Source organism: Idiotropiscis lumnitzeri, chromosome 18 (genome assembly GCF_059441095.1).
Source record: "Idiotropiscis lumnitzeri isolate Australia: NSW breed Sydney's pygmy pipehorse chromosome 18, RoL_Ilum_1.0, whole genome shotgun sequence".
NCBI lineage: Eukaryota > Metazoa > Chordata > Actinopteri > Syngnathiformes > Syngnathidae > Idiotropiscis > Idiotropiscis lumnitzeri.
Window position 1 is genome coordinate 2,724,047 of NC_142408.1, and position 13,343 is coordinate 2,737,389.

At 39.1% G+C, this 13,343-nt stretch overlaps 2 protein-coding genes across 2 annotated transcripts in view; both read left to right on the plus strand.

Annotated features, from left to right (window-relative positions):
* The window catches only part of txnl1 (thioredoxin-like 1), a 139,526-nt gene that overhangs the window by 59,841 nt on the left and 66,342 nt on the right, over nucleotides 1-13,343 (plus strand). The window lies entirely within an intron of this gene.
* On the plus strand, nucleotides 68-7,539 carry st8sia3 (ST8 alpha-N-acetyl-neuraminide alpha-2,8-sialyltransferase 3). The gene is made up of 5 exons (XM_088281706.1): nucleotides 68-723; nucleotides 2,109-2,138; nucleotides 2,269-2,388; nucleotides 2,532-3,089; nucleotides 4,241-7,539. Exons 1-5 carry the CDS (start codon nucleotides 560-562, stop codon nucleotides 4,521-4,523), a joined length of 1,155 nt encoding a protein of 384 aa, XP_088137832.1. The 5' UTR covers nucleotides 68-559; the 3' UTR covers nucleotides 4,524-7,539.

Consider the following 13,343-nt stretch of genomic DNA (forward strand, 5'->3'; position numbering starts at 1 on the left):
CTTTCGGCCACCACTACTTATTTGTGTATTTCCCAATAAATTCAAAATTGAATCGAATTCTTCTCGTGTCTGCTGCGTAGGAGGCGAATGTCCGTCCCTGCACCTTCACCGAACCGAAGCCAGAGCTCCGCCTCGCTTAAGGATGCTGTTGATGTGATTCGAGTGGCGATGGAGCTGCATCTCTTTAAAGCTGACGCTGTCTTAATTAATGACACGGAGAAGGAAGGGCACACACACCGACGATGATTCGGAAAGGACGCTGCTGTCGCTTCGTTTCACCGCCAGCGCGTTACCCGGGATTTATTCCTGTTATTGTGCCTTTTTTGTCCGCAAACGCCTTTTGTGTTTAGCTTATGATATATTTTTTTTTTGGAGGGGGGGCGCACTTCATCTGCTATGACGTCCTTGCTCGCTCTCAGGCAGTAATACCGCATCGTGTTTTTTTTTAAATTCCCCTCCTACCTCGGCGATGCTCTTCATGTCCTCGTCTCCTCCGGTCTCGACCCGCCTCGGCCGCATCCTCGTGCCGTGCTCGGCCACCCACTGACGCCGAGGCAGGATGGTGCGCATCGCGAGCGCCCTGGGGCTCGTCATGTTCAGTGTGGCGCTGCTCATTCTGTCCCTCATCAGCTACGTGTCCATTAAGAAGGATTTCCTTCTCGGAACCCCCAGATATGGACCGAACGGGGGACCGAGGATGTACATGTTTCACGCGGGCTATCGGTGAGTGAGTTGCAGCTTTCCAGCCAGGATGTGCTTGCATCGTTTCATCGAGGTCATGGATGCTGTGCTTGCTAATTTATGAACCATAGAACCGAACGTAAACGGCCCCGGTGCAGCCTCAAATTTAGGCCTGGCTGCAGAAACTGGACTGCATGCCGTGTCAGTCATCATCAATAGTGAATGAGTCACTTGAAAATTGAGCAGAGCAAACCAGAGCTGAGAGTATGTCACATTTGCTTTTCTATATAAAGACTTTTATGTCGCCACGTTCGTCTCCTGTCTGCTTCTGGGTCCGAATCGCATTCCTCACGTGACAAATGTCCCATCACTGGTGAGCTATCTTTAGAACAGGCCCACGGGCTACACGTGTGGTCCTTGAGGGCTACCTGGTGCCTGTGGGCGCCATGTTGGTGACGTCTGCTGTACGCAGAGGTGGCGGAAGTGCTCACGTTCTGTGATTGGTGAGTTGAGAGTGAGCCCTTTTAAACACATTTCAACTGATCAAAACACGCGTAAAGACATTAAAGAATTGTTTTAAGTGCACATCAAATTGAATTTAGTCTTAACGAAAGTCTGCAAGCATATTGCTAATATATGACGGAAAACGCCATAGACGGGCTAACAGAAATGAGCATAAATATGATAATTAAAATTGAAACATTGACAAACTAACGGAAGATTTTCCTGTGTCATTGCGATGTAAATAACAGGTAAAAATAAAATAAATTAATAAATTACAATGTTGACTTGTACTCTTATATAGGATAAGGTTTTTGTTTCCTCGACTGTATAATATCATAGACAGGATTAGTGAAAAATGCCAAAACAGTATTTGTTGGCGCCTTTGACCCTGTATCTCAATTTAAAGACTTTCCAGTCCAGAGAGGAATTAGATGTGGTTCAGCGGGGTCATTCTAGTCCACATCCATGGAAATCCTTCATGTGCGATCAAGAGTGCGATGCTAAAACACAGTTGATCTCGCAAAGGTTGTGGAAGTCAGCAAACTGCCCTTGACTCTGATTTACAGCGCAAGCGCTCCATACATTTCCCGCCTGCTGTAATCATTTTCCTTCGGGCTTGGCTGTCACGGTGGGCCAAGGTTATGCTTTGACGGAGTTAGACTTGAAGGTCTTTTTGGTGGCTTGGTGGACAAACACTCGTATTTCCTTTAGAGATGTTGCACAACTCTGAGAAAGTCGTGGTGGCGCCGTTTTGCGACTGACAATCAAACTGTATAAAGAGCCGATTGCTTTGGCTGATATCATTTGTAAATGCTTCAAATTAAAAATATCCTGAAAGCTTGTTAAATCGGATTTGCTTCTTAAAAAAGGTTCGCATTTGACTTACTGAGTCTGAATTTATTTGTTTGATATTTCTCGTGCAGCGAAAGGCCGCCTCGCAAACCCGACCTCAGGTGAGTACAAACTCAGCGATTGCAAACTTTATTGCACCAGTCGGAATATTGACAGAGACTGAAGCGGGGATGACTCGACATTTGCCTTTCACCTAACGCTGTCGACTAATTTTCTTCCTTCCCACTCTAGCTCCCAATTGGCACTGAAATATCTGGATCCAGTTTTCACACCACTAACTAACGCTCTTAGCGAAGACCTGAAGAATTCCTCTAAATGGAGGTATAACCGCACAGCTTTTATCCAACAGAGGTACGTATGTCATTATACCAAAAATATGTCAAATATTCATATATATATATATATATATATAATTTATTCTTATTTTTTTCAAATTAATGACTAAACCTTGTCTTATGCTTTTCTCATCATCAACTCATCTTTGCTTCTTTCAGGAAGGAAATCTCTCAGTACATCGACATTGCTCACAACTTCACGTTAACGCGCAGTTTAGTCCGCATTGGCCAGCTGATGCATTACGACTACTCCAGCCACAAGTACGTCTACTCCATCGGCGAAAACTTCCGCTCACTCCTCCCCGAGGTCACGCCGATTCTGAACAAGCACTACAATGTCTGCGCCGTTGTCGGCAACAGCGGCATCCTCACCGGCTCACGTTGCGGTGATCAGATTGAGAAGTTTGACTTTGTCTTCCGCTGCAATTTTGCACCGACGGAGGTCTTTAAGAGAGACGTCGGGCGCCGCACAAACATGACAACCTTTAACCCGAGTATCTTAGAGAAGTACTACAACAATCTGCTGACGGTGCAGGACAGGAATAACTTCTTCCTGAGCTTGAAGAAGCTGGATGGTGCAATCCTGTGGATCCCAGCGTTCTTCTTCCACACGTCAGCGACCGTCACCAGGACTCTGGTGGACTTCTTTGTGGAACATCGCGGTCAGCTGAAAGTCCAGCTGGCCTGGCCGGGAAACATCATGCAGCACATAAACAAGTAAGACGTGCAGGAGAACTGAATTCCAAGCTCCACCCACAAGTGTTTCCCAACCAAGGCTTTTCATTGTGAACAAAAACTAATGAAATAACTAAAACTAAAATTGGAAGAAAAAAAAAGTTGCTTCCTTTTTTTTCATCTTTTCTTTTTTTTCATTGAGTTTATACATATATATACCTTTTGGAGTTGACTTTAATTTTTTTTCCTTTTCAGTAATCCTGAATAATCATACGGAAACTAACAAATCTAAAAAAAAAACACACTAATAACTAACTGAATTAAAAAAATAAAATAATAAAATAATACAATGAAATAATAATATAATATAATATAATATAAAAAAACTAACTGAATTAAAAAATACAATAATATAAAATATAATAAAAATATACTAAATTAGAGATTTGATCGCTTCATGAGTGATATTTTGCTTCTTAGTGAATACTCTTTGTAAAACAGCATTTGCTACAAAGCACATTTTAAAATGTAAAGTATGTCATTGTGTATGATTAACGTCGTATTTATAATTCCCACTCAAATCAAAATTTTCTGACCAACAGCTGCAGACCACATTTGTTGTTACAGTGTGTTCATGTGTACGTGAATGTGTGTGTGTGTGTGTGTGTGTGTGCATGCGTGTGGCAAAAAGGAGATTTAAACTCCAAAGCCAGATTAGAAGGAAACTACTATTTAGTGAAAGGTATGGCACCGAGTTGAAACTGCAGAGAGGGATTTAGGTCCGCTTCTTAGTGTTGTGGTCGCAGAATGGGCCACTCTTACAGTAGCCTAATCTTCACCAAGCCCATTAAATCTACCTGCTGGGGAGGTATTACCACGTTTAAGCAGCTCAGGCTGGCTTTTAGCACCTCAGCCACTTGCTGAGCGCCTTTTGTCGAGACTGGTTTGAAGGGTTTCGACTCGGGCCTCAGCGGTGTTCAGACGTTGAAAAACGCCAATAGTCATCTCCGTCATAACGAATCCTTCTTGGAATTCTGATTGACATCAATGATGGTGGAAATGATTTTAATTGGATCACTCATTCGCTGCCATTGACGGATATAGACGCCCAATTATATAAACCGTTATGCAACGTCGTCCTTCCTTTCCGTTAAAATCGAATGAATTGTTTTCTTCATTTTCCTTCTCACCAGCTATTGGAAAACCAAACAGCTGTCGCCAAAGCGTCTGAGCACCGGCATCTTGATGTACACGCTGGCGTCTTCTATGTGCGACCAGATCCACCTGTACGGCTTCTGGCCATTCGGTTGGGACCCCAACACGGGAAAGGAGCTGCCTTATCACTACTACGACAAGAAGGGCACCAAGTTCACCACCAAGTGGCAGGAGGCCCATCAGTTGCCCGCTGAGTTCAAACTCCTCTACAAGATGCACACCGAGGGACTGCTGAAGCTCAGCCTCTCCCACTGCGCTTAGACACCAAACTGCGGGAGGTTGTTTCAATTGTCTCACCAGAGCTTCCACTGGCCAGCGTCACAAAAAGGACCAGTCAGACGACGACTGATAAATGTGCTTTTGGAAACGGCACGATCTTGGTAAGGAGGCGCAATGGACTCCTTGGGCTATTTTAGCCCAAGATTGCAGATGCTATCTCGATCAAGCTGTGACGGCGGCGCATTGAAGCTGTAGAGAAACGACGACTCTGTTCATGTCTTTGGAACACACTCAAGGACCGCTGCGCTCTAGGTTATGCTGCACTTCAGCAAAACATCAGAAGGGAGTGTTATTAACTCATTGACTGCCATTGACGGCTAAAGACGTCATTTTTTATTTATTTTTTTTTTACTTGGCTGGTGGTGAATGAGTTAAGAGCGATGGGAAAATGAAGTTTCAAATATGCTTCATGAAACAGTTGTTGAATTTTTGACTCCTCTAGAGGGCACTGCTGTTTTTTTTTTTAAGCAGTTTAAGTGACATCTCGTCAATGTGTTTTCAGCCCAATGTTGAACAGATAGTCCAGAATTACAACAACTGCTTCATGAAGCAAATTTGAAGCTTCATTTTACCATCAATAGTCATGAATGGTGAAAGGTAACATAATCAGTTTTTTGCGCCAAAAAATATGCGCAGTCAGCAATCCAGCAAACAGGAATTTCGTTTAAAAACTCACCTCACTCTGTTGTCAGCTGAATCATCCGCACCCCAGAATCGTCAAGGCGCCGCCGGTCTGGTCGTCATGGTGAAGTTGCCTGATGACCAACAAACAGATGGACACGCAAACAGAGAGAGGGCGCTTTCTTTTCTTTTGAGGCCTTGGTGGAGGTCTCTGTTGTTCGCAAGTGTTGTTCTCGTTATTAATAGAGTGCCTGAATGCCTCGAAGGAGCGACCATGTGGTACCTCATACAATAACCCAGAATATTGCACAACATGGGAGAACTTATATCGCAACTGTTTTTTTTTTATTGAATATCAAAATATGTTGTGTGTGTGTGTGTGTGCATATTATGATGAGCAGTTGACATCCCGTCAAGAACACATGACTTTTATACCATGTGTTATATAATTTCGTCACAAACGAAAATACCATTTTTTGGCGCACAAACTATTTTTTTTGCATCTCATTTAAAGACATTTTGAAATGATAGTTTAAATAAATAAAAATACAATATCTATAAATAAATAGTATACATGGGTGATTTAGTAGTGTCAAAATAGATTTTTTTTTTTTATTACCTTCAGAATCACGGTTTGATAGAACAAAAATAGAGATTAAAAATTCTTTTTTTTTTCTTTGAAAAACTGCGACATCACTTTTTTTTTTTTTTGTCTTCAATGTTTTTCTGGACAGCAACGCAGAAACAACCACGCCCATTTCACTCTAATTCCACCGGCACATCTGACCTTTTACTTTCTGGACCATTTGTCAAATTTAGGCCTTAGCAGAAATAGTCAGTCAGTACCTTTTTTGGTCGATGATGTTTGATTCGAAGCTTCACATGACAGTGGTGCCTTGAGATACAAGTGACCTGTGTTACAGTTCCTTGAGATACAAGTGACCTGTGTTACAGTTCCTTGAGATACAAGTGACCGTCGACAGGGAGATTTTTTTTTTACTCAGACACTTACAGTAGTTGTGAAACTCCTCTTTGTTTGCGTTTGGATGCCTGTATTCCGCTGCCCCCCGTTGGCCAATCCATTAATCACGGTGCCAAAAACTTTTTCATTCTTTCAATTCTATTCTTCTATTTTTTAAGAGCTATTTTCTTTGTTAAATAGCACAGTATGAATAATTTGGTTGCTTTTCGGGAGCAAAGTTGGAACACATTATCGGCATTTTCATTCATTTCAATGGGGAAAGTTTTATGAATTACCAACTTGGTCACATCAATTAAACTCGTCTCCCAAGGAACCACTGCACCGATATCAAATTAATAATAATTAGTGGGTGCATCTGCATTGTTGGTCAAGTGTCGTATCGTTTTGGAATTGTTTGAAATCGCTTCATCGTAGGTTAAGATGTTGAATATTCTTGAATATTGATTGCATTTTGTCCGTTGGCATCGGCAGACAAAGAAAGCAGAGGTTTGTGTCATGTGAACTAATTGATGTACTTTTGGATTGATTGCTCAAAATGATCAGCACGAGTCTCTCAAGTTGATAGTTTGGACAATCCTATTGTTCCAACGTCGAGATAGCAGTACAGGAAAGGCCATGAGGGCACGCTTGATTGAGTTTGATGTGGAAGAACTTTTGACTGACACAACCAAGAGACATCCGTGCACTCTGACCTACTGCTCTTCTGGATGAATAGACAGAACAAATACACGGCAAAATCTTGATCGTGTAGAAAGGATTAATAATCGATGAATCGGATTCAAATGCTTTTATTCCCATTGCTATATTCCAAAACGTATTTTTTTTTTTTCAAATTTAAATTGCAGAAAAAAACTCAAGCATGCAGGAAATTAATGATTCATGGACTGGTTTAGTCTGGACCGTGTTAGAACATAGGCAAAAATGATATGATATTGTATCTCTTGTTGTGAACCAGCATCACTCAAATATTGAATGTACTAAAAGGACTCATTTCGGAGTCGTTCTCTGATGTGTTTTCATTTATGCTGCAATGTGTTAACGATAAAACAAAATTAGGAATATTTTCATAATTATTTTCACAATTGTAACAAATATACTGTATGTTGTTTTTTTGCGTGTATTTTTTTTTGTTTTTTTTGTTTTTTTTTAGAAATGTCCAATATGGCAAAGATATAGGTATATAAATGTTTAATTAAAAAAAAAAGATTGCAGTGTAGTGTCCCATCATTTCACATTTAATAGAGGGACAATTCATGAAGATGAATATTTATTATATCACTGCATTCTTTTAGATAAAAAATATGCTGCAGAGAAAACGTGGGAGGGAAACTTGAAATGAAACATCTTGAGTACTTTATTCAACATTCAGAGATTAAATTGAATGGAATTGTCCAATTACAAAGCGAGTGGTCTCGTTTTTTCCAGGTTAATTAAAAGTCTTTTTTTTTTAAATGTGTTCTCTTTATATTACTGCATTTTTATTCCCCAAAACAAAGAGAATAATTTATTTATGAACATATGAAGGCCCAGTACGTATTATGTTGTGTGATCCAACAGTCATATGATTTTAATATAATAATAATAATAATATAAATTAATTTGATAAAAAAAATGAAATACACTTCTGGCAGAAAATAAAAGAGGGGAAAAAGGCCACACAATGTAGGTCAGCGTGTACATAAATGAGAGGTCAGAAGGCGTGTGCCAGGGGAGACTGACCTTTGACCCCTGACCCCTTCAGTCTTTCTGATTTATGTCAGGACCTTGCGCCAAAAAAAGAAAACCAAAAGGAGTCAAATGCTAGGTTTCACTTTTTAGATTTGTTCACGAACATGGGTGCTATTGTTAAAATATACAATTATTTAAAATTTATAGATAATTAAAAAAAAAAAACGAAATTTAAAAAATGAATGACCAATAGTCATATTAAATCTGTAGCGGCTCTAAGGCACTTTTGGGTCAGACTAATCAGATCCACTAATCTGCTGTCATTTCTAATTCACCTTTGTGTGCTTGTTCTGAATTATTGATACTGCTTTTCTTCTCCTTCTTATCCACCTCTTTGATCAGAAGTTTCAAAAGTCAAAGACCCCCACCTCAGTCTACGAGCCTTGCGCCGATTCTCGCTCTTCAGGCGGAGAGAAAATCAATAGGTTAAATCAAATGTTATGATTAAAAGAATTTCACTCCAGAGGACATTAAAAAATCATGTAAAGGGAGGAGTCCGAATAGTTGCCCTGCACCTTCAGTCTTTGGTTAATGAATAACAAGTGTGTAAAACTAACTTTGCCTTGTAAGCGACAACACTGAGGGACGGCCCATGAGTAAATTTGTAGTTATTCAGAATAAGTACAGTTTTGTAAATGAAAAGTTGAATTTTCTTCTTATAAATGGCAGCTAGCAAGTCTTCTTGTGGACAAACATTTAACTTTTGATAAACTTTCTTTGTGCAGTCAAGTAAAGATGCTATTATAAGGCAGTAACAATATCAGATCTAAGCATGACCATTTTGAACAAAATGCACAGCAAATTTGTAAAATAATATTACTAATAATAAAGAATATTCACAATGTGTTGTGAACCTGTCAAATCGTACGTTTGTGTGTTGTTAGAGTTAAAAAGAATGCAACTGTTTAACAAGATTTTTTTTTTAATTCAAAATTACACAAAAAAAAAAAAAAATGAACCGTGTGCTTACGGCGTTACCCCTTTCTCCATTTGTAACTAAAAAAAAATTACGTGCCACGCAAACGCGTGCATGCACATGCATGGTATTGATGACGACAGCGTGCACAGATGAGAAATAAAAGCTGCCCTCAGATCACCGTGCATGTTCTGTGGAAGGAAACAAAGCTCCCATGGAAATTCATCACTAATATTGATTTGAATTAGCATCAGCTCGTTCCGCCCGTGGTCATGTTCTTTTCCAATGTTGACTCGAGCATACAGTACCGTATGTGCATGCATGCATGGAGCTGTGTGTCCAAAGTGTGTTTAACTTGAGGGGAGATGGCGAGCCTTTAAAGTTACGTAAAATCGGAAAAAAATATTCAAATGAAAGAATATTGGCATATCTTGGCATATCTTTTCAGATTCATGACAATATTATATATAAATATATATATATAAATAATGTCATGAATCTGGCTAAATAAATACATAAATATAAATACATAAATATAAATAAATAAATATAAATAAATAAATATAAATAAATATATAAATATATGTGTGTGTGTGTGTTGGGGTGTGCGTGTAGGTTGGGGTGTGTGTGTGTGTGCGTGCGTGTGTTGGGGTGTGCGTGTAGGTTGGGGTGTGTGTGTGTGCGTGTGCGTGTTGCAGCTTACCAAGTTCAAGAATTTATAATAACCAGCGCACAAATTCATAGACAGAGAAGAATGGCTGTTGAGTGAGTGTTTATTTAGAGTTGGACACACAGAGATGATGGCGTGTGGTCACATTTGAATACAGCGGGCGGCTCTGCACGCGGCCATTGTGTTCTCATTAATAGCTGATTTCATGGCCAACAGAACCGCAACAAAAGAGGCAGCAGGTCTGAAAAGTTTGTAAAGATTTGAAGAGAATAAAGGAGAAAGAGGAGGCGCTGCAAGTGAGGAGGAGGAGGAGGAAGAAGAAGGTGGCATCAGATGGAGGAAGAATACAAGTGGAGTTTTTTTTTCTTTTTCTGCAAACCAAGGACGAAATATGACCGATATGAAACTAAGATCTTCTTTTTTCACTGTCTGTCGTGACATATTTGTAATGTGAGAGTGTGTGTCGTAAATAATAGATTTGTCTCCACTAACCTTTTAATTCCATTTATTAAGAAAGAACGCTTATCACTTATTGGAGTATGTCTTCGTCTATTTAACAAATGTAATTGTATACTTTGAATAATATTCACTGACATGTTACAAGACTGAATATGAAAATGTACTGATATGCATTTCATAATATCTGTGTTTTGTCGATGGTTTAAAATAACGTCAGTTTTTTTTTTTATGAACTAATAAAACAGGAAAAATCTATTTTTAGAAACTACACAAAGGTGTTAACTATTTTATGTATATAAAAACACATCATTTTACACAGCCATTTTTATTTATTTTATTATTTTTGTTACTTTGTGTATCGTCTCTATATTATTTTTTGGGGGTTAAATAAAAAATTACGTGCATGCAGTACAACTATTAATGTGTAGAATGTGATAGTTTTGCGGTGACAATAATGAAAGTAGACTCATAAAATTCTTATGCACGCTTAACTTTTCATGTCGTTTATGTCTATACAATTTAAGATCATGTATTGAATTTAGAAAAATTATTTTAGAACTTATTTCTAAATTAAAACAGCATCCCAAAATAATATATATATATATAATATGTAATAATAATTTAATATATTTACATTGTGTATAAATCAATAATTGTGTCGATGTTGGGGTGTAATTATTATAACTCAAAGCAATATCGACAGTTGAAGCGCCACTCTGTGAAAATGTGCAAATGAAGTTAGTAGTTGTTCCCAAGTCCTTCTCATTTTTGGCCACCTCTGGCCTCGTGAGACTGAAAATGGCCGCCGTCAAATGTAGAACGCATGGAACAGAACTCACCGTGCAGCACCCAACCACTGCAGGAGGAGGAGGAAGATGAGTTTACTGGCGGACAGATGGCTCCCCATCCCAAAAAAAAAAAAAAAAATGCTCGGTCATTGAGGGAGAGAACGATCGAGAGGAAGAGATTCAGGGAGGGAAGACGGCACTGGTTATATTGGGGAGGAAAGAGAGAGAGAGAGAGAGAGAGTCAGTGGGACAGATGCGAGGCAAAGCCGAGCGGGGTTTGTCACTAACGCTATAGATTAGCATGTGGTCCCCAGCACAAAGCTGCAGATCAATACTGCTGCTCAGTACACAGCAGATGGCCCGGGACAGAGAGACACGGAGACAGAAAGAGAGCCAGGAGGCTAAAATGTCCGATTATCCGACAGCTTTATTCTCATTTTACACTATGCCACTTGTGCTGAGCCACGTCAAACGGAACACACCAGGACGCACATGACCTCTGACTCCATTTTTTTCTTTTTTTTTTTAAACATACTAGTCACGGTACGACTAGTAGCATGAGTTAGTTGCAGGTTGACTCAGGTTAGCATTCAAAAGGCTAAATTAAATCTAAATCTAAATCTAAGAGAAACGCTCACAATTGCAATGTAACGCGGTTGTTTTTCCCCCGCATGTGTGGTTGAGCAACATGACTCCATAGAGTGTAAATAAACAGGCTATTGATTATCTCAACAGTCTGCCTGCTCATCTGCCTTTGTGTCTGCAAGTTGCAACAAAGTGACCAAACATTGACTTTCATATCCAATGACTCCTCTCTGGGACGACCGGAGCGACCAGCGGTCCGTTTTTGCTAACTTGAACATCACACACCTCACGATAGCGTGCCGACAAAGAATTGATTGATTCCACTATGGTGTTATTTTTAAAAAAGTTATTTTGATTTTATTAACATAAAGCAAGAAATAGACAAACAATAGGGAAAATATTTCGTTATATCATTTCTTGTTGTTATTTAAAGCGATAAATATAAAATATATATATATTTTAATCTAATTTAGTTTTAAAAATTCTTGCTGTTGGTCAACATTTGTTTACTAATTTTTTTAAGCAGAAATGCAAGTTAATTTTTCGAGGTGACTTTTTTGCGCATTTATTTATTCTGAATCGGCCCTCGTTTTTTCCCTAGCACATCACGTTTTCATTATAATAATAATAATAATAATAATTTGTAATATATTTAATTTAAAATAGTCGTAAACAAAACATATTTTAAAAACTTGCTGGAGAAAAAAAAAGGCTTTTTTTTTTTAAATCAATGTCAATGTTTAGAGACGCTTAAAGCCATCTTTGATTAAAATCTTGCTGTTTTTAAAACAATGTGAACTTCTCTCCGTAGATATTGCTTTGTTGACAAATTTCATTGACTGTTTAAAATTGTTCATTTCTTTAGTCGAAAAAAAAAAAATCAAAAAGGAGTTCTTTCCCAAATTTCAGATGACAACATAAGAATGGACAATGTCTTCCAAAATGTTGACACTCAACTTTTGTCGCCACTTGGTAGCGGCAAGAACAATTTTGTTCCTGCTGCCATTTTGTAACTTCTTTCTCTCCCAACATCTGCTCCTCCTCATCTCCTCATCTTTGGGCCTTCTACAAAGTCCACGCCCACTTTACAGGCCCGCCCCCGTACGTCATACCTCCACCCGCATCGTTCTTTTCAGCTTTTAGCGTTTATCTGTCCTCTTCCTCTTCCAGTTCATTTCCTTCTTAACACTTCCTCGGCATCTTTATGCTTTTTATTTATTTATTTAGTTTTTTTTTTTATGGCAAAGACGTTTGGAAGGAACGGGTAACACCGGCTTTCGTCCGCAAGAGACAAAACTTTTTGAAGAGGAAATGGACAGGTTGTCGCTCAGTGGACCCCCTGCCTGTCCATGTGACAGCTGATCAAAAGAAGAAAATGGGTCAGGCTTCTGTTCCTCTGCCCTTAATTACACAACAGTCTTTAAACAAAGCAACATCTGCCCAACTACCCACCCTGCTCCTCCTCCATCTTGTCCTTTTTAAGTCCCTCATCATCCTGCTTATCACTTATGCCCGCTACATTTTACAAGGGCTCTTTTTTTTTTTTGTAAGAATGACAAGAAGCACTGAAAGTGCAAGAAAAATTGGTGGTGATTATAGACAGAGTTCACTTCCAAACAGATACAGTGCGTGCAATTAAATCATTTGTTGTCGCCGTTTCTGAGATGTGTTGGGTGGTAAGTGAGTAATTGCATCGTTAAAGTGAATGCGAGCCATTCTTGAGCCACAACAGGTTATTGTTGAATTGTTTTTTATTTTCTACTGTAAGCGTCTAGAACAGGGGTGGGCAAACTTTTTGATTGGCGGGCCACAATGGGTTCTAAAATTTGACAGAGGGGCCGGACCAGGAGCAGATGGATGGAGTGTTTTGGTAACCTCACCTCATGGGAGAAAAAAAAAAAAAGCATTACAACAATATATATGTTTTTGAAAAATCACAGTATTTAGAAAATCAAACATCAACAAAATTATTCATTTAATTTTTTTCAAATTTGGCGGGCCGGATTAAAACGTTTAACGGGCCGTGCGTGGCCCACGGGCCGTAGTTTGCACA

Coding starts and splice junctions, on each gene's coding strand:
- st8sia3 (XM_088281706.1), top strand. CDS start 560: ATGGTGCGCATCGCGAGCGCCCTGGGGCTCGTCATGTTCAGTGTGGCG. Junction 724..2,108: donor ATGTTTCACGCGGGCTATCG/GTGAGTGAGTTG, acceptor TTTCTCGTGCAG/CGAAAGGCCGCCTCGCAAAC. Junction 2,139..2,268: donor CCTCGCAAACCCGACCTCAG/GTGAGTACAAAC, acceptor TTCCCACTCTAG/CTCCCAATTGGCACTGAAAT.